Source organism: Mixophyes fleayi (assembly GCF_038048845.1).
Source record: "Mixophyes fleayi isolate aMixFle1 chromosome 2 unlocalized genomic scaffold, aMixFle1.hap1 SUPER_2_unloc_4, whole genome shotgun sequence".
Taxonomy (NCBI): Eukaryota; Metazoa; Chordata; class Amphibia; order Anura; family Limnodynastidae; genus Mixophyes; species Mixophyes fleayi.
In genome coordinates this window covers 473,992-494,992 of record NW_027445881.1, presented here as the reverse complement: position 1 = coordinate 494,992, position 21,001 = coordinate 473,992, and the positions used below count along the sequence as shown (strand labels likewise).

The window sequence follows — 21,001 nt, the reverse complement described above, 5'->3', positions numbered from 1 at the left end:
ACACTATAAAACCCAAATACAATTTATATCCTATACCACTAACATATAACCATATATTCTCACATTATGGCATCCCAAGTACCTCACATAAACTCCATAATGCACACTGTAATCTCATACTTACCAACTTTCTGTTGGTCAATTCCGGGAGCCTGCGGAGGAGGTGGGCGTAACGGGGGGCGGGGCTCCAAAATGACGTCATTTTGGACCCGCCCCCATGACGTGGTGACGCAAAACGCGTCATTTGACAGCGGGGGCGGGGCCAAACGCCGCGATTCACCGGGAATTGCGGCGTGTGGGACTTAATTCTGCCCACTTCACTAGGAAGTGAGCAGAATTATCCAGATGCGGGAGATTGCCACACTCGCCCGGGAGACTCTCGCAAAATGCGGGAGTCTCCCGGACATTCCGGGAGAGTTGGCAAGTATGTGTAATCTTCATCGTGCATTGCAGCAGCCACTACACACTATCCACATTGTGCTTCTCACATTATTCCATTCAGCTACCTCACACAATCTACAACTATCTCACATAGAAACTTATACTTTTTATATCACGCTTCATATGCATGTGTGTAGGAGAAGATGTCTCTTCATAACATTGTAAGTTCAGATTCCAGCATGACATCCTTTATCATATAAAACTCTTAACACTATTAAATCCTTAGTATGCCCAGACAATAGTACACAGTCCTATATCAATGCATATAATTTCATTCACTTCACATGCAATCACAAAGACAAATCCCTAGAACTTCATTCATATCACAATCATAAACTATAGATATTCCATTCACACACAAAATTCCATGACTTCAGTAACTCCACTCCCTTTAATTTACAGTCTCCAAAAAAATTATACTTTCCAACATGTTTAACTATGTGTGTCCAGTGAATGTGAAAGGAGATCTCAGGCCTGTGTAGTGAGATTTAAAAGCTTCTGGCTCACAGCCAGAGCTGGATTACGGCTTTTGGGGGCAGGTGGCACCTAGTGTCATCTTTCACAATAGAGAAAAACTATGTTATTGTTGCACTCATATTTCCCTTCCATGCCTCTCATTTCCCTTCCATGCCTCACAGCCCTCTTCCATGCCTCTCATTCCCCTTCCATGCCTCTCATTCCCCTTACATGCCTCACAGCCCTCTTCCATGCCTCTCATTCCCCTTCCATGCCTCTCAATCCCCTTACATGCCTCTCAGCCTTCTTCCATGCCTCTCATTCCTCTTCCATGCCTCTCATCCCCCTTACATGCCTCTAATTCCCCTTCCATGCCTCTCATTCCCCTTCCATGCCTCTCATCCCCTTTACATGCCTCTCATTCCCCTTCCATGCCTCTCATTCCCTTTACATGCCTCTCATTCCCCTTCCATGCCTCTCATTCCCTATACATGCCTCTCATTTCCCTTCCATGCCTCTCATTTCCCTTGCATGCCTCTCATTTCCCTTCCACGCCTCTCATTCCCCTTCCATGCCTCTCATCCCCTTTACATGCCTCTCATTCCCCTTCCATGCCTCTCATTCCCTATACATGCCTCTCATTTCCCTTCCATGCCTCTCATTTCCCTTGCATGCCTCTCATTTCCCTTCCACGCCTCTCATTCCCCTTCCATGCCTCTCATTTCCCTTCCGTGCCTCTCATTTTCCTTCCACACCTCTATGCATGGGACTAAAAACTGTTTCTGTTCAGCAGTACATTGGTACCGGGGGGCCCCTGAGAGGGACCTAGGGACCATGCCCCCTCACCCTAAATCAGGCTCTGCTCACAGAATTTAAAATGTAAATGCAGGGTAGCTTATTCAGATACAGATACAACTCAGATACAACAAATCACATTCTATTCAAGGAAACCCATAAAAGATTGGCATATGATGGTGCAATAGGACTCTTGCTCAAAGTCACCAGTATGTGTGCAAACAGGGTTGTTGCTCACAACAAAAAGAAATACAAGTGAAAACAGTTGGTGGTAAGAGCTGATGCCAAAAAATGATAAAAAGCTTTTAAACCCAAATCCATAGTATTATTAGAATACATGGAATGAATATCTATGGTAACCAAGATCAAACTTGTCTGCAAACTTTAAAGCTTACGTAAAAAATTACAAGTCGCCTGTAAACATGTAGGAATATTTTATATTAGTGGCTTTAAAAAATTATCAATAAATTGTACCAGTGATTAATATCCAATTTACATTTAGGACTTGTGCTAATGTTATGGCAATGTAGCGATTAGTATTTAGATTATAAGGTTGTAACTGGTATTTATTTTTCTTGATTTCTCATAAACTTTTCAACTCTACATTTCACTTTGTCTTTGAAACAAGGGGTCTCTTGTTTTCCTAGGGCTCCAGGGGTTAGAATAGCCATTTTATGGCCTCTCCAATCCACACAACAACTAGGAAGTGTAATTGAGTCCCATGTCCTATTGGGTCCGAGGCAACTGTCATGTTTGCCCCTTTATTACAACAGTCCTGAATGCATCCACCTAGCAAAAGAGTCAGGAAAGTTTCTGTTCCAAGTTCCAATAACTTCATAGAACTAACAAACTTACTATGTGCATACTGCAAACTATGGTTCACTGCAATTTTCTGCAAAAGGTGGCTATGGGTTCATTTACGTGAGCTTTATGAAAAAGTTGCTCACGACACAAAAACACTCATGGGAATGAACAGGCTGGCTGCAGTGTCCATAAATGAGATTACTCCCCCGAAATCTTGTGTGTGTAGAAAGGAACCTTCCCTCTTTCTGATAAGCACTTGAAACTTGTATCTATATATTTGTGGATGTAATTACTAGCTCTTCTATAGAAGGTCACTTGAATTTAATACTAGGCTAAAATAGGCTGGCAAATATTAGTCACAGGATGTTAAGCGATTAAGTTCATAACGATGATGAAGTTTTGTAACTATTTCCAATGGGCTACGGTACAGAAGTAATTTTCATTTGTGTAGTGAACAGAGATTCTCTCAGTGTAATCTTGTTTCATGAACTTCAGATGGGGTTGATTAATGAACCATTAATCTAATCTAACTTAATCTCCTAAAACTCCATCTAATTGCACTGCTTCCATAACAAAGTAATGGCATTAGATTAAGCCTACAGCAACATGGATTGTTTTTTCAGGTTTGCAAGAAGTGTTGCATGAAGGAGCCCAAAATACAATCACCTGTTTGATCCAATTTACACCTGCAAGGCTGAAAAAACTTGTGTGGTCCTAACCCTATTAATGCAATTGGAAACCCTTCTGTGTAGCCCTTGCCTAAAAGGTGCATGTGGAGTGAACTATAAGTGTACTACCCATATATTAACCATGACTCTAGTGAGTAGCATGATAGACATCTTAGTATGCTAATTGACCCAGATAATATGCTAAACAGCCTGGGCAATATGCTAATTGCAGAAACTATAGAAGCACTGACATGGACTGGCAGGGGATGGACAGAGCACTACTTGGTACGCTATTAGCATATAGAATTTCCTTTGTATCTAATGGCTGGGGGTTTTCTGCTATTAACAGATTAATATTAAGTGGCTACTCTACAGCTGAAAGAGAGAGAGAGAGAGAGAGAGAGAGAGAGAGAGAGAGAGAGAGACTCCTCCATCCTTCTACTTTGTAAAACTATCAAATTCCATTTGCTCAAATTTTTCATACCACCACTTCTAAATTTTCAATTTGACCTTGACCACTATATTTTTTCTTGGCTTAATATCATGCTAATATAAAATGTCAGGAGTGCACCATACTACATTTGAGAATTAATTTTGACATGTACAGTGTACATATCATTTGATCTGACAGGAGTGTTCATTTAACTGTTCTGCTCCATTTTAATACATTAATTTAGCGACATGCAGAGCCAAAGTAAACTTTTACCTCACTGTGTGGCTGTGCGTGCCACATTAACATATTCCCTGTGATGTCACTTTAAATACATGATTTTCAAGTTGGCAAGTCAGAGTGTGGCATGAATAATGCAACAGGCCTATCAATAATTTACATAATTATGTTCCTAAGTTAACTATGGCAAAATAATTTATGTTTTGTGGCGTGATGATACCCTTGGAAACTGTCACTACCTTCTATTTTGAGTTTTTAACATAAAATCATAATTCTCCAATCCACTAGCCTACAATACAATAGGTTCTTATAATCAGATATACCACTTTGAACTAAGGAGCATATTTACAAATAACCACATTTTTGACACAATCATTTTCATTTCTTATTGCAATGATAAGGAATGAAAGATTGTGACCATTTATGAAAATTGTTCTGATCTGTAATGTTCTGTAAACCTTATTAGTTCTACAGTAATGAAGACATGTACACTTTAGGTTTAACTATATCTTTGGAAGTTTAAAAAAATCGTTAATCACAGCATGAAATAAATCCCAAAGTACAATAAAACTGCAACAGTATTTTCTGTGAATTATATTACACTCAGGCTTTACCAGCCTTTAATCTACACTCCCTGTGAGAATGATGTGGCTGGCAAGGTATGCTGCAATTTGTAGTTCTACAACAGCTTGAGGTCTAAAGATTGTGCATTGCCAGGTTAAATGAAGCAGTGCATTTGTTCTCTTAATAAAGTTGTACAATGTTAACATTGAACAGAAGGACTTCTGGGAATTGTAGTGTTCCGTTATCGAATTGTCTAGTGATCTGGAAACATTTCTGCATCCTGTCTCTCTCTCTCCCTCTAAAACTGAATTATGGGAAAGTATACACTGCAATCAGCGTCAGCTTTAGATAAGTGATAACTTGTTTCAGTCAGACAAGATATACTGCAGCGAGCTGTAGACTGAGATATGCGAGTCGGGTGCCTTTCCTTCCGTCAGCCCTATGCTGGGCTGCTCCTAAACGGAGTAAAGACTGTGGAAACGCGTTGGCGCCCTCTGCTGGCAAGTTACAGGAACAGTACCCTAGCTATACACATTGCAGTCAAGGACTGGGAGGGCCAGGACTGGAAAGACATACTGCAGAAACGATTTGTAATGTCATATGTTCAGATGCAACAGCTACTAGAACAAGGGGAACAGTTTGGCAGGGGGGTTATTGCAGGTATGTATTCAACATATGATAAACACATATACAAATAATGTAATTTCTACAGTGAAAAAAAAAGTCACATTTAACACATCACTGTTTTAGACACATTATTTACTAAGGTATGTGTTTCTCTTCACCCTTGCCTAACATTAAGGGAAATCTCACCAGCACTTCCCAGTTTGAACCATTGCACAGATGATGCATTTTCTACCTTTAGTCTACCTGATCCCCAGAAGTTAGCTTGACATAAGCACGTTTGGTTCTACCAGTAGCACTGTTTAATTTTACGATTGATTGCAAAACAACATCAAACACTGGTTTTCAAATCCGTCCCAAGAGGACAAGCAAATTAATCACTCATTGTCTCTTTGTTACCTAAACAGGTCTTGTGGACATTGGTGATACATGGCAATGTATGGATGATGTCTCCACTGAGGATTCCCTAGAACTTGAAAGTAAAGCACTGTTGACAGGTCTGCAAGGCAAATACCTCACTGTTGTATCTAATGCCAGGTGGCTATTGCAACCAATCCCTGCAAGAGGTGCAAAAGACATTTGGGAAATGACTATACCAGATGAATTAATTCCTTGCTGACTTTATGGCAAGATGTCAATTACAACTGTTTTTGTTTTTTTTGTCGAAAGCATTGACCCAGATGCATTTTGGATTAATTCATCTGTCAAAAATTGGCAACATAGCAAGTCAATAATTGTAGAAATGTATTTATATCTGTCTACATCAGTGATGGGCAACAGGGTCTTTCTCAGAGCCTTTACCTGCAGCCCCCGGCACCTTCCTGGTTTATTATCAGATTTGTATTTTATAGCTTGTAACACTTGTTTAAAATGCCAACTGATAGGTTTTTAGAGATAGTTGTTTCTTTCTTTTATTAAATGTATTATTTTAACTTATTACTGAGAATAAGGATAATAAGAGGGCTGCTCATACAGCCCCTGACGTGTATCAGGTTGTCTATCACTGGTCTACTCCATCTCCTTAGCCGACAGCCCCTTCCTATTCATGGAGTTTTTAATGCCTCTATAAGGGTAATAAACTAGTTTTGTATAAAGCAATAAAAAGCGTCTTGTGCTTTAGAAATGTAATGTTTGTTGTGTTATGCCTAAAATAACAAGCTTAGCTTATGTGCAATACACAGCCATATAGGAATATGCTGATATATTAAAATCATACTTGCCTACTCTCCTGGAATTTCCGGGAGGCTCCCGAATTTCAGGGAGTCCTCCCAGAAGAGTAGGCAAACGTCCTGGATCCTAAAGAATGCCGAAATTCACGGCATTGAATATTGGGGGCGGGGCTTAATCACCCTCAATAAGAAGTCATCCCCTGCTATCCAATGTCCTCTAGGATCTCCCGGAGGATAAAGACACAAAGTTGGCAAGTATGATTAACTACAAACTTTGTCGCACACGTTTAGCTACCCAGTCTAGGGTTATAATTACTAAGTAGTGGTTCCGATGAACCGCCGATTCTCAACGTTTTGCCGTCATTTTTTTAAAATGGCAATCTTATTAAAGACGAAGTCTGATGGGCTTTGGCATTTTAAAAAATCATGGCAAAGTGCAGAGAATTGGTGGTTCACCAGAACCGCCACTTAGTAAATATAACCCCAGGGGGTAAATGTATCAACTGGCAATTTTTTCAACTTGCCACTATTCGGCAGTGAAAATTAAAAGCAGCAATGGCTGTAAAGGCATTGTTTTGCTTTTAAAGCCATTGCCGCTTTGAATTTTCACTGCCGAATAGCGGCGAGTTGAGAAAATCGGCAATTGATACATTTACCGCCAGGAGCGCATATGGCTATGTCCACAGTTTTGTTTTTATTGCAGGCTTTTGTATTTTGTAATGATATTTGACCTGCCACACCCATTTAACATCTGTCTGCTGCGTGAAGAGACAGATATAAATTGGTTTCATTAGTTAATTTTATGCTGCAAAACATGTTTAGGGGCCTATTTATCAAACACTTGTAGCCCGTTTTGATGCAAGTGAAAATAACAAGATAAATACATATAAAAGTTTGTTTGCATCAGCATAAACAGTATGGACGTTGTGATAATTGTAGGCAGTGTATACACATTCTTATTTTTCATGTATTTTTTACTATCCATATAAATAAGAATGTGTATAAATGAGTATAAAAAACATTCTCTTTTTACGTAGCTTTGCATTGAACAAGGATATTCTTATTCCATACTTGCCAACTTTTCATGGGATGAAATCGCTATTCACTGCATTGGCTTAGCGATGCCAATTGTGTCTTTAAGCCCGTCTCTGCCCAGGATTCAAGAGGGTGTCTGCTTTCCCAGGAGTCTGAGAGGACTTGTCGAAATTCTGGACCTCTCAGACGTTCCGTGAGAGTAGACAAGTATGTTTTATTCTAGTGTACTCCAGTGAACTTATACAAGTTCATATGATTATAAAAGTGTCGGTTTCATTTGATCTAAAATCACTTCTCGTCTATTGACATATATCTTCCTATTTGTCAGTTTTGATATATCTCCTAGAGCTGGAGTACACGTTAGTGTCTACCCTGTCACTATGGTGTGCATATCACAACTATAACCCAGAGATAGATGTTTATATAAAGTCTGCTCCATCCACACATGGCTGAATACAGTGTAATGCTACATTTCAAATTTAATTCAACTTTCTAAAATTTCTTTTAAAAATATAGCACGTCCCATACCTTTTTATAGTAGGGTTCTCCCAAACAGCCACATAAGCTTAATAGATAACACTACTCTAAAGGGACTATAGTCACCAAATTCCTTAAGTGCTACCCAGTCCCGTGGAACGCTGTCTCAGCCACTGAGCCACCCTGTTCACTCCTACCAGCTAGGCAGCGAGAAATTCCAATGTTCTCTTGCTAATGGCTGGGATACAAGGTAACTATGTCCGCAAAGTTTTTAAAAGCTGCAGACCAGCACAATCCTGGACCAGTCCAAAAGAAGCTTTAGCCCCTTGTCAGTATGTCCTGAAGTAGAACACACAGTGATTGACTGAGTTCCCCCTTTTAAGTCCAACCTGGTTCCCACAGTGGTGTGCTTTCGGTGGGGTCTGATTTCAGATAAGATGTCTAGATGAATTGGATACCAGTTTATATGAGGGAGGCCACTGAGCCTCCCCTAGGTCCTTGGATTGCAGCAGGCACTCTGTGGATAGTGGCTGTGGGAAGTCTCGGTGAAGAACTAAGAACACCCATTTGTCTGGCCACAGGATAATTCAATTAAGTCACTTTCAGTTAACCCCTAATTGTGTTTTTGGGTGAAAGTTGTCCTATAGCTGATCAACACTTCCTCCACAACATGGCAAATTCTAGGGGTGCCTTCAGATGACTGTCCTTACAGCCTGAGGTGACAATAGCTCTCTTAGAGGACATGTTGGGGAATCTAGCTGTACCTAAGGAACCCACCTGATGTCATTTAAGAACAAGTAAAACAACATGTATAACAGTATATAGTCGGTTAGCAAAAGCGATTGACAACCCCTTCTGCATTTCAACATCCACATAAATACAAATATAATATAAGTAAGTGAGTTTTTCTGTCCTGTTTATCCTCCAAAAGAGCAAACAAAATAATACTTACATTCAAGGGTTTCTTGACAAAATGATGGTTCTTCTAAAATCTTCTAGTCCAAGCCTCGCTTTGATCATTGTATTCCTGGTTGACGGATCCAAGTCTCGTTTTCAACATCAACCAGGACAAAAAACAATAGATACTAATGCTAATAAACCTCAAACTAGATCACCAGTATTTCTTCCATCACACTGTTCTAATGAACCAAATATATGCAGAGAATATACATACAGGCTACGGCAGCCTGGTGATTAACACAACACCATCTATGCACTGGTAAGAATCAGCTCTTTGGTGGAAGTGTGATCAGAAAGAATTTCATTACCCCTATTATTTCTTGGATGTGTATATGTGAAAAATTGTCACCTGTTTACTATTGTATACTGGCTGCACTATGTCTCTATTTGTATTTTCTTTTCCATGTAAATAACTTCTTGAGGATTTGAGAAGAACCATTGTTTGTCAACAAACCCTTGAGTCTAAATATTATTTTGTTTGTTCTTTTGGGGGGTAAACAGCGCAGAAAAACTCACTTATATTGTATTAGTATATAGTAGGTGTTACATTACCAGCTGAGAGGAGATATCAGCCGGGCATAACTAACACACAGTTATATCTGCTATGTTATGCGCTACATTTTAATATTTTCCTAGTAGTTTAGCATAGGATAGTATGGTAATATAACCTAACAAGAGCACATCCTATGGTTGCTATGGTGTCCATACGCAGGGTGAGTGTGGTGATTTCTATCAGATTTGGCCACACATACATGTACATGTGCACCCGGGCAGATTAAACCTTGGCATCATAAGTGTAGTCAGATATTTACAGTGTGTCAGATATGGTCATTGTCCAGTCTCATTTGCCATCTCTCCTGGCGGACATCTGATAGATGACCTCAATTAACATGATTAATGCAAGTAGGACAGTGGAAGGAAACAGTCGGCCCACCGAAGACTTCATCTGTGGTCCCAGCCTGCTGCTCCCGATCTCCCTTATTCTCTGCAGCTGACAATATGAGACAGATTCAGCTGATCGCGATGTGACACAATGGGGCATAGTCAATTCCGATCCCGATCCGCGGGATCGCGCCGGACGGGGCTGCGAACCTAATCCGCGGTACCGCAATAACGTGGATTTTCGTTCGCAGCCCGTAGGGCTGCATACGAAAATCCGCGTTATTGCGATACCGTATTACCGGCAGTAGTGCGCATTTTCCGTGGTAACATGCGTTAACGCGGATCGGGATCAGAATTGAATATGCCCCTATGTGTCTCTGGAGCAGTCTGTGGAGACACATTACCTCAGAGTTTTTTCAGCAATCTCTGCTCAGTTTCCCTCACGTCCCATACAGGAGTGCAGACAAATGAGCGAATATTTCTTATCTTAATAGCCGGCAATATGTGCATCTAAATATCAAGTATATAAAACCCTCACATCAAATTGAATCTGCCTCTAAGGGGGGTATTCAATTGTTAGCCAGAACCGCTAAAATCCCGCGCTCGAAAAATATTACCGTTAATACGGTAATATCTTGCTGGATTTCAGCGCGCAGCTCCCTGAGCTGCGAGCTGAAATCCAGCGACTAAATTACCGTATTAACGGTATTTACGCGCAATATTACCGTGTTAACGGTAATATTTTTAGAGCGCGGGATTTTAGCGGTTCTCGCTAACAATTGAATACCCCCCTAAGAGTGAATGGGAGCAGCTGGCTTCCTCGTCATGTGACCTCCTCTGGACATTGCAGGGAGATCACACAGCACAACCAATCAGAGAAGGGGAGGAGTTAGTGCAGTGCATTCTGGGCTCCATCCTATCCCTCCTTCCTCTGCGGCCTCCTGCTGTTCAGGTAAGTGTGTAGATGCCTGAGGGCAGTTGTGACGAGGTCTGTGGGGCATGTGGGGAGGTCTGAGTGGTATATAGGGGAGTTTTGGAATACATGGGGCATTTTGTGACAAGTTGGGGTCTGAGTACATGTGGTAGAATTTAGGAGCAAGTGGGCATATGGGTATAGTTTGGGATGAATAATGTGTGGGTGCCAAAGTTTACTTTGAAATTAAGGGTAATATGCGTCACTTTTGGAAGTTGGAAGGCTACATGTGCGTGCTAGAAAAGGATCTTAAAACTGTGTGGCCTAATGGAATAATGACACAAATCTGAATACTGTATATCTGTAACCATTGTTTTACTTTTGACAACACATTCCCATATATTTAATTTATAGTATTTTCTAGATTCACTTTTTCTTATGAATATCGTTTTTTCGTTGGCATTCACTTTCTGCCATGTGTTAAGCAGGCATGCTGTGAGGATGGCAGAATTCTTGGATAGTCATAAACTGATCCACACCTATACGACATCATTGAAGGATATATTGTCGAAGTCAGCAAATTGGATAAAGTCATTTCAATTAAAGTCGAGCAAACTTGGTTGTCTTTGTCTGAAAAGATGCGTACGGTACGCTACGATGTACAAGGTCACGCTACGGCGTGAAAGGGCGTACGCATGCAATACACGGAACAGGTTGAAGGAATCATATCATGAGTGGTATCATAATAAACCTCTTTACATATCCTACTGTTTGGTTCACTCTGCGAGGGAATCGCAGAGTGCATACACAAGTTATGAATGATAGGGAATTATGAACTACTTAAGACTAAGGAATCTTGGCGGGAAGAGCCGAGCATACCCCCTGGAGAGGTGACCCCCTCCTTTAGATTCCTTAGGATGAACTAGCCAATGATTGACAACCCCTTGGACCTTCCTGAGACCTGGACCAATAGATGCAAGCTATACCATCTTCATTGTGTTACTGTATTTCTGTGTGTATATAAGCAGCAGCTTCACATCTAGTGTGCAGACATTTTGTCCCCAGACTTCAGGATTGAATGACTGCACACTGGATCCAGAGCGCCTGCGATAAGTAATGGCTGTATTTATTATTACTTCGCTTGAGCATATTATTCTACTTATTGCAAATAAATCTTTGTGCGTTGGAAACACAAATCGAGGTTCGACAATCGTTATTGGTTAGCGACAATACACACATAACAATATATAGAAGGGATTGCAGTATGGCATCATGGACAGAATGTAAGCTTTAACACTTGCTGGATGCTGGTGCATGAGTGGCCAGACAGACAGACCGTTTGTTGGTGAGGGAAAAGCTATAGGTGATGATAACTGGCAGCAAGTACTATTTGCACTGCATAAATACTCATATTAGCTGTTTTTAATTTTATCATATTTAGGGATCCATCTAATGTCTGTGCTACAGTGACATTTTCTGTATGGTCTTGTAGCTGATGTGAATGACTGATTGCTTCTTAATTGGATGGAATCAGCTTTGAAACTCTGAGACGTAGAATAGTTCTCAAACAATTCTTTTGAGGAGGCTACACGCGTTTGTTCATTGGTCTGGCAATCAGTCTCGTCACAATGTTGGATGTCTTGCATTTCTTCCTCCTTCAATACCTTACCATCTACCTTCAGGCCTTCAATAAACTTGTTAGGACACAAGTCCTTTGTCATGGTTTTGTGATTTCTGGAGAGTCCAGTGCAAAAACTGAAAAGGAAGAAGTTGATATGTGCATTGCTATTATAACAGGAAACATCTTTAGAAAAACAATGTACATAGTTTACAAATAAAGCTGTTTTAGAAGAAACTATGTTATATGGCAATAATCATAAATTAATATGTAAATTGGAAATTTGCAGTAAACAATGATAATAACATAGAAAATAAACATCAGAATGACTTTCCAGCATATCAGATATAAGAAACTAGATCATGGTGCTCCATTAAACATTGCTCTGTAGTACTGTAAACTGCCATGGAAATTCTTGTGCTACAACATGGAAAATTGGGTATAGGTTTTTTGTATTTAACATACACGCTAAAGCATATTACACACCATCCACCTACCTCCTATCTATCTGTGTAATCTATCTGCCATAAACACCTAAACATATAATCCTCTAACTCCCCACCACAATATTATTTCAAAATCATTGTCTATCCAATTTGTGACTTCAACAATGTATTGTGCAAAACCTAAAATTCTGACAGACTCTTTGCCAAACATGGACAACAAAACACTGTTACGTGTTTGTTTTCTGTGATTGGCTGACAGTCTGGGTACAAAAAATCATATACAGATTATCCTGTTCGGTCTATGGTTGATTGACACTGAATTAGGAGACTGACTACTTCCTTAGGAGTGAGTGTAACATACTGTACATTAACATACATTCCACTCTTTTTTGTTCTTAGCAAAATAGGTGTCCCAGTTATTCTATAATGACGCATAATACTCTCTGCATTTTTAGGACAATGGGATAATTATTGTCTATCAGAATGTGAGGATAGTTTTAGGAAACTACTCTCTTTATAATCATCTAGAATCCATTTACAAACAAAAATTGTTCCATAATTTGTATATGCCAAAACAATCCCATAAATACCTTTTTGTGCATAGATGAAGCTAGGAACCAGCTGTTTTCCCCTCGAGTAAAATTGTTCCACAATAGTGCTGAGCAGTGTTGTCATCTGTCAGGTTATAGCAGCTTTTAATGTAATGTAAAACAATTGAGCTACTTTTTCCTTGTTAATATCAGCCGTTGTGACCATCATAATGGCTACTGTGAAATGCAGGCATGACATCATTGCACATATTTGTTGAAATGCAAATATAGCAATTTTATAAAATATTACATACCAATACAAATAAATTGCTCAAAACAAGTCTGCATTAGGAAATATAATGACTGGACAGGCTCCTCAAAATATGAGGCCTAAGGAAATTTCTAATGAGCAATAAGTTCCCTTAGTTACTTTTGAGTAATTAGTTCAACCCAAAAACTATACTTTATAAATATATAATTTTATTCTGCAGCGTACAATGTTTGGCAGTAAATGCTCATGCAGCTAAAGCTCTGAAACTTTTGTGTGACAGGGAAATAGCGTTTCCACTTGAATGTCATTTGTCACTGTTAGAAATACAGATAACTATGAGCACAGTGATTTGGCAAAGTTCATGTTTCGGCCAATATCAGTGTTTTATATCCATTAAAACAGTTTGTGAATTTGGTCTTGGGATAAACGTTGTAAATGAACCGAGAGAGGTTGAAATGGCATGAAATCAATAACCATCTCATTTTCAATTGTAAGCTATTTAAATAGAAGGATTTGAGCAAAAGGTATTAAGGGCTGTATAGGGGAGAGAGGAAAGGGGGAAAGGTAACGGAATAGAGTGCTGAGGTTTGTTTGGGGGATGTGTGGGTGGAGAAGATATGTGCTCAGAATAGGTTGTTACAGTAGGTGATGTGCTGGAGTAGTGTTAAAATAGCAAGATGTGGGGTAGGGAGAATTCCAGTGTGAAGATGGTGGATTTATTAGAAATAGGATGTATTTAGTATAGGATAGGGTGGGAAATAGTTATAAGTGGTTGAGATAGTTACAGAGACAGTATTTGGGATATGTAGTTATTTGGGTTAAGTGAGGGGTGTTACAGGAATGATAAAGAGTAAATCAATGGAAGAATGTATCAGTGAAACAGTACATGTAGCATGTCTCTTGTTTGCTTGAGAGGTATGCTCTTGTATCAGTAGCTGATGGGGAGTGCTGGTGCTATACTGACATTTAGAGGTTCTTGGGGTACCTTTTGGTGTTTGTGAATAAGTATCAGAATGTTCAAATGCAAAAAGAGTATTGTGGGGTTTTGGATCCTCGATTGATTATCCACATATGTATGTGATATATGTGGACCTTACATTCCTTTTGGACATCTGTGTCAAATGAGAGGGCTGTGTTCTAAAGGAAGCCAAGTCTCATTTGGGTAGGACGAATGAAAAGTGTTTATCAAGTCACATGATTCCCCAAGGACACAGACATGGATCCAAGCTTTGTTTTTGCACAAAAGAGAGAGATAGGAGGAAGTTAGGGTTTGAGAGGATTATAAATATCAGGCAATATCTTTTAAACATCAGCCTTGATAAACACTTTAAGCTATAAGTCAAAACACGTTGGCTTTTGTACCTTAGCCTAACATCTCAGAGATGGAATAAAAGATGATCTATGGGACCATGGGACCTGTTTATTTGTCTCTACATGCTGTTTGCATAGATACGTCTAGTACAAGTCCATTTATACAGTTTATTTTATTTGTATTGTTTTATTCGATTTTATTAAAGAGATAATGCACTAGATTTTGACCATCACTGTCTTTATAGGTCCTGCTGGTTTGGAGATGTTGCCATTACATGAAAACCTTCCCATTGAAATGGAAACTTTGAAGTCTTGAAACATTTTGGACTCTTGTAAGCATATACCCTGATGGGTTGAAGTGTTGAAAGTCACAGGTGAAGTTTTAAATTATCATTATTCTTTAAGGTGAAAAGGACTAGATCGACATAGATTTGAACCTTTCATCCCTGATTGCTATCTATCTACTACACTATGTATCGATATATGTATTGTGTCTGTTTTTTAGATGAGGTAATGTGAACCACTCCTCAGAATAGACGAATTGTCCTTCGTGCCAACATCTTGCAATAGAGAAGGCCATTCATTTCTCTGTGTCATTAAGTGATGTATGTATTACTGGGAACCTACCTCAAACCTATAAACCCTATAACAGTCTGTTTCTTTAAATTCCAACCATTATAGCCACATGGCATTGAATTCTGAGGAGTCTTCGTTCACAGAAGTAGTTATATCATCCATGGTATAGTTGTCAATTCGTACATACCAGTCTTTTAGAAATGGGGGCAGAGGTTTTTCAGCGATCCCAGATCACAGCATTTGTGGTTTTGCTAAAATGTCTCAAAAGGGACTTCTGGTATTTAGTGATGGGTATTTTGTACAAATTTACAAGCCAAAAACTCTGTTCAGCTGGAACCTCGCAATTCAAATAATGTTTGTAATTCTGGACACCTCCTTCCTGAAGAACTTTTTTTTTTTTGGGCACTCCCACAAAATATGTATATAACTCCCTAATGCACCGCCAACATTCACCAGAGGTCCCGGAGTACATTTTATTTAGTAAGCTTGGGTGTCTGTACTAGCGTGCTGTATACATGTATTGGATCTCTATCACTGAAGCACTTATTGAACATGTGTGTGTAGTTTAAAAGTCTTTCCTCCATGTTCCTTTGCTAATTTCTCTATTCAAGCCCCATGCCTTATAAAGAGCGGTAATGAGCGACATAAGTTTTCTACAATTAGTATAAAAGTGAGCAGATTGTGCGGGTGGCAGCATACAGTTTATTTTGCATGTCTTGTGGCTTAGGCAAGAGGAAGCTTAAATACCATATACACAGCGCTGGAGAGTTAATCAGAGTGGTAGACGTCAGTTTGACACAATTGCCAAATGAGCAGATCGATAGCCATATGGCATATTCCAATCACATGATCTATGCCAGCTCATCATCTAATTACATGACATGACATTTTATTATTTTAATTATTGGTGTCTATTTTTCTCTTTCTGCAGGTCCTTTGAATTTTCTAGAACTGAACATGCCCAGTTCAGCGGAGAAAAACAATTTTTCCCTCTACAACTTTGTCAAACAGATCCTCTCATTAATTTTAGTACAAAAAACTACTGTCTGCACTCGGCATACTATAATGACTATTCATATTACCAAATATCTTACATTCTGTTATTACAGGAGAGAATTATATACTTATTTGTTATTGTTACTGGGCCATATGTTAATGTAAGCTTGATGATCCTATACTAGCAATTATAACGTGTTTATACATTATATATAGTGGTCTAAGTAAAAATTAGCAATACAGTGACTAATATGTGATAAAGAGCAAGAAAGACTTAAAACCTTAGAAACACATTTTATTCATAAAATGTCATATGTTTAACATGATCATTTTAGATCATTTATTTAATTCCATATTTGCTTGGTCCATTTCTGGCCCCTTAGTCGGTGTGGCTGATGAAGATGGTGCAGATGTTGCGTTCTCAAAGCACTTGCAGCTTGGGCAGTCATGGTAGAAAGGACTACTCTGATGGAAAGACTGAGCCATCGAAATGACAGATGCTGCAGCCATCATATTCGTTGTAAACCAGGGGTTACAAACTGACAGCAAGTTAGCCAAATTGGCCTGCAGGTCTCCTAATTCTGAATTCATGTTTGGAAATTCTGGTGTAGGTGGTATCATATGAGATGGAGAAGCAGAAGAAGTGGTAGTGGTAAAGTCTAGTCCGTGACTGGGATTCTGGCCCATTGCAAAGTATTCTGATGGTGTTGTTGTTGCTGATGATGAAGCAGTGCAGCTACCACTGATGCGTGGTGTTGGCTTAAAGGATCGAGGTCTTTTTCTCTTTTCAGGAACAGACTTTGGTGCGTTGCCTCCTGAGGTCACAATCTCTTCTCTATTATCAACAGGACACTTTTGTAGATTTGTATCCTCTTTTTTCAAGTCATGTTCTGATGAGGACATAGCTGAGCAAGCTTTCCGTATACCCACTCTTCTCTTTATTTGTCTTAATAAGTCAGGATAACCTCTCTGAAAATGTGGGTTTTGGTACAGCAGTAACTGGAACACAAGGACACAATTTTAATATAGATTTTTCAAATATATTTCAATCTCATAGTAAATGTGAAATCAGAATATAATGGACAATGCCGGTTACTATAATCACTAAATATGTTCTATGTTTGCTTTTGGTTATAGGATGGTAGCAGCATGAAGGTTTACAATTTACAGAAATGAGAGTGACCTTACTGTAACCTGCAGAGATTTCCCTACAATATATCTTTTGATATACATGATATTTTTCTTGTAAGTATGGTAACTAGCCCATGATCAGAACATGTTAGTAAAATCCACATATAGATAGAATAGAGGGTATATTTATCAAGTGGCGGTTCCGAAAAACCACTGATTCTTAGCAGTTTGCCGTTATTTTTTAAAACAGCAATTTTATTAAAGACAAAGCCCATTGGGTTTTGTCTTTACTAAAATTGCCATTTTAAAAAGAAATGCTTTTTTAGAACTGCCGCTTGATAAATATACCCCTAGGTATGTTTATAATTAAAGGAGAATTACCCTGTGACATTTTTTTCTCTAGCTGTCACAATATTTCAGTTGGGATCTGACTCTACCCTGTGCTGGTCTGTCAAGAGTGCCCCAGTGACTACCAGAGACAACTCTGTTCTGATGAGGCATCTATTTGGGGCTACATTGTCAGCCATTACCCTCCACTAGACATTGTAATGTGGGGATCAATTCACACTTGGGCAGATATATAATTTTTTAATAATGGGCTATATTACATCCCATGTCAGTAGACTCCTGCAGTGTTGCCCTGATGCTGCCCTATCACTATTTCTGTACTGTTGACTTAAGAGCTGTTACACTATCGTGTCATCCCACTTTTGCAGAGAAAAATTGGTGCAAAAACCTACAGGCTGGGACTGAAAGTGCCAGTAGCTTCCTGATTGATTGTGCTGCCCTTCTCCATGATGCTAACCCAATGGAAGCCAGAATCCACAATCATTACTATCCTGAACCACCTTGTTATTCTCCTCCTGTTCCATGCAGGTGGCCCCTGGGTATAGGTAGCAGTTACTATAGAACCTTTTAGGATATTGGTTCAGGAATACAACATTACACTGTCCATTTTATTAAACAGTAGCCAGTGTTCACCGTCACACATTTCTGCTACAGACCATATATACGGTATAGAACAGTGATGGCTAACCTGTGACACTCCAGGTGTTGCGAAACTACAAGCCCCAGCATGCTTTGCCAGTAGATAACTAGCCGATAGCTGGCAGAGCATGCTGGGACTTGTAGTTTCGCAACACCTGGAGTGTCACAGGTTAGCCATCACTGGTGTAGAACATGAAAGGAAGCACATTATTATTAGCTGTAAATATCTCCTGAAAGATAAGGTAGCACTGCTATAAAATAAAACACAATAAATATCCAGCTTTTACATTCAATCAGTAGAATGACTGGATCTTTCAAAATAAATGAGAATCTGATGGATAGTTGTTATATTCAACTTTTTTTTCGTAGAAAAGTAGGTACAAGTAATGCAAACTTATCCCCTGACTCTTTTTACTACAGATATATCAGATATTCTATATTTTTAATACATAAAATTATTGCAGTAAATTAAATAAATAAGCATTATATAACAGCTTACCTTATTAAATTCTGCAGCTGCTTCCTCTTCAGCTAGGAATTCAGCGAGTGAGGCGGATCTTTGAAATTCACGTCGAACTTTGATGAATCCATAAATATTCAGTTGCCGTATAAAACTTTTCATACAATCGGTTTCAAAAATTTTGAAAGGAAATGTTCTCTCTAGAACTTCAGTTTTAAACAGTTCCTTATTAACCATAATACAGATACCATTGTCATCCCACCGAATAGATTTAAAATGATCACTTTCTACAATCTTCCACAGTTTACTAGGAAAATTAAGGGATAAAATATCTCCCAGGACTGAGTCCTCATTTAAAAGGAACCGTGGCTTTTTCACAAATGGCTCATCGGCCAGAACTTGTGATGACTTTTCTTCCATTTCAGGCTCGATATTTGGGATTTCATCAACTGCCTGATCATCTACTGGAGGTGCTGAAGGCATTATGGATTGCTGAGAAGCCTCTTTTGAGTTTGTCATCATTATTTGATCTCCAGCACATGCTGATTCTTCTGCAGAAGGATCCATCTCTAATCTTGAATACGGAGAACCCTGATCATGTGCAGTTATCAGACATAGCTCTCATACATCTATAGCATTAAGATGCTGGGGGATCAATGAGGAATTCTAGAACACCCCAGTAAGTATCACACATACATATTACATCACAAAGGACCTCAGTTGTTAGAAGGTTACTGGGCTTTCAGTTATGTTTTCTTAAAGGCAAAGACTACTATTATTGCACCTCTCTGTATGCAATAATACACATGCAACATCTATTTCCATGTCATCAACAAAATTTAAAATATGTAGTTATTCACCATCTATCTTAACTTAAACCAATCTGCCATTAATGTAAAATGACAAATATAAGTTCTCAAGGCTTCATCCAACCTGAAATTCTACTGTTTTTAAATTGTATTTGATCAAAGAGGAATAATATTTTAAACCAGAGTTTTAACCTTCTTGAACTGTGACCCAGGCTCAGTGACAGCCAAATTCCTCTGGGTCCCCTGTGTAAAATAAGAGCAGCTTTATGTATGTTTAAGTATGTGTACATTTGTAGATACTATTGTCTTGTTGAAACATTTAGAATGTACTATTGTGCACTGTTTTGTATTGAGTAAGTGTGTGAGGTCACCAGTGTGAGGTCCGACTGGGACCCTAACCCCCCTAAAACCTGGCCAGGATCCTACTGGACCACCCGCCTTGGTTTCATCCCATTCAGTACAGGGGTGTCCGAATGCATAGCCGGCAGACAAACAAACAGACCAATGATTTTTATATATAAGATGGTGCATTTTTCTGATAGAATTTTACATTATTTGTCCTTACCAAATTAGCAGCTCTTGTAAGATATTGCATTGGTTGCATGCATGCTAACTATTACTATATCACTACTAAAAATATTTTTTTAAGGTTTATTCACCATTTATTTTAACTTAAAACAATCTGCTATTAATGAAAAGTGATAAACATAAGTTCTCATGGGTTCGTCTAACCTGAAAATCTACTATTTTTTAAATTGTATTTAATCAAAAAGGCATTTTTTTAAACTAGACTTTTTAAGCTTCTTTGACTGATGCCCTGGCTCAATGACAAAACCAAATGCCTTTGGGTCCCCAGTGTAAAATAATAGTAGCTTTAAGTATGTTTAAGTATGTGTATATTTGTAGGTACTATTGTGCACTGCTTTGTGTTGTGGTAAGTGTTTTATTATCAGGACAACCTTGAATATATATCTTTAATAATATAATATATGTTTAGAAGATCTTCCTATACGTTTCAGTAATATTATTAAAAATTTTGGTGGAAAAATCACTATATATATATATATATATATATGATAAGCAAAAAGTGATAATAAACAAATATATAAATAAACATAAACAAAACACCTCCACAAATATGTGTTGCAGCCAAGTCTCCAATATCGGATGGTTAGACCGAAAAAGGTATCAAAATGATAAGTTATGGAAGGACGGCGCCTTCAGGTGTAAGAACAGATAATTGTGTATATATAGTCAGTAGGCTCAGAGAGTCCAGAGAACATAAAGTCCCGAGAAAAGTAGTAATGCAGATGGATATCAGCATATAGCAGCATATAGCAGCAAATCAGATGGTCTACATATATTGTAGTATGAGACATTGTGCAGATTAATAGTATAGTAGTATGCG

The 21,001-nt window shown here is 38.8% G+C and overlaps 1 protein-coding gene and 1 long non-coding RNA gene across 2 annotated transcripts; both read left to right on the top strand.

The window, feature by feature from the left end:
* Window positions 1-4,628: 4,628 nt before the first annotated feature.
* Window positions 4,629-6,150, top strand: LOC142109653 (EOLA-like protein). The gene is made up of 2 exons (XM_075193720.1): window positions 4,629-5,058; window positions 5,430-6,150. Exons 1-2 carry the CDS (start codon window positions 4,806-4,808, stop codon window positions 5,639-5,641), a joined length of 465 nt encoding a protein of 154 aa, XP_075049821.1. The 5' UTR covers window positions 4,629-4,805; the 3' UTR covers window positions 5,642-6,150.
* An 8,738-nt stretch (window positions 6,151-14,888) lies between these two features.
* On the top strand, window positions 14,889-19,501 carry LOC142109651 (uncharacterized). The gene is made up of 3 exons (XR_012680424.1): window positions 14,889-15,008; window positions 17,344-17,451; window positions 19,210-19,501. It is a non-coding gene; the product is annotated as an uncharacterized LOC142109651 (long non-coding RNA).
* Window positions 19,502-21,001: the final 1,500 nt, after the last annotated feature.

What these genes read in the sequence shown, in the direction of transcription:
- LOC142109653 (XM_075193720.1), top strand. Translation starts at nt 4,806, where the DNA reads ATGCGAGTCGGGTGCCTTTCCTTCCGTCAGCCCTATGCTGGGCTGCTC. An exon ending in TGGCAGGGGGGTTATTGCAG is followed by an intron (nt 5,059 to 5,429) that starts GTATGTATTCAA and finishes TTACCTAAACAG; the next exon opens with GTCTTGTGGACATTGGTGAT.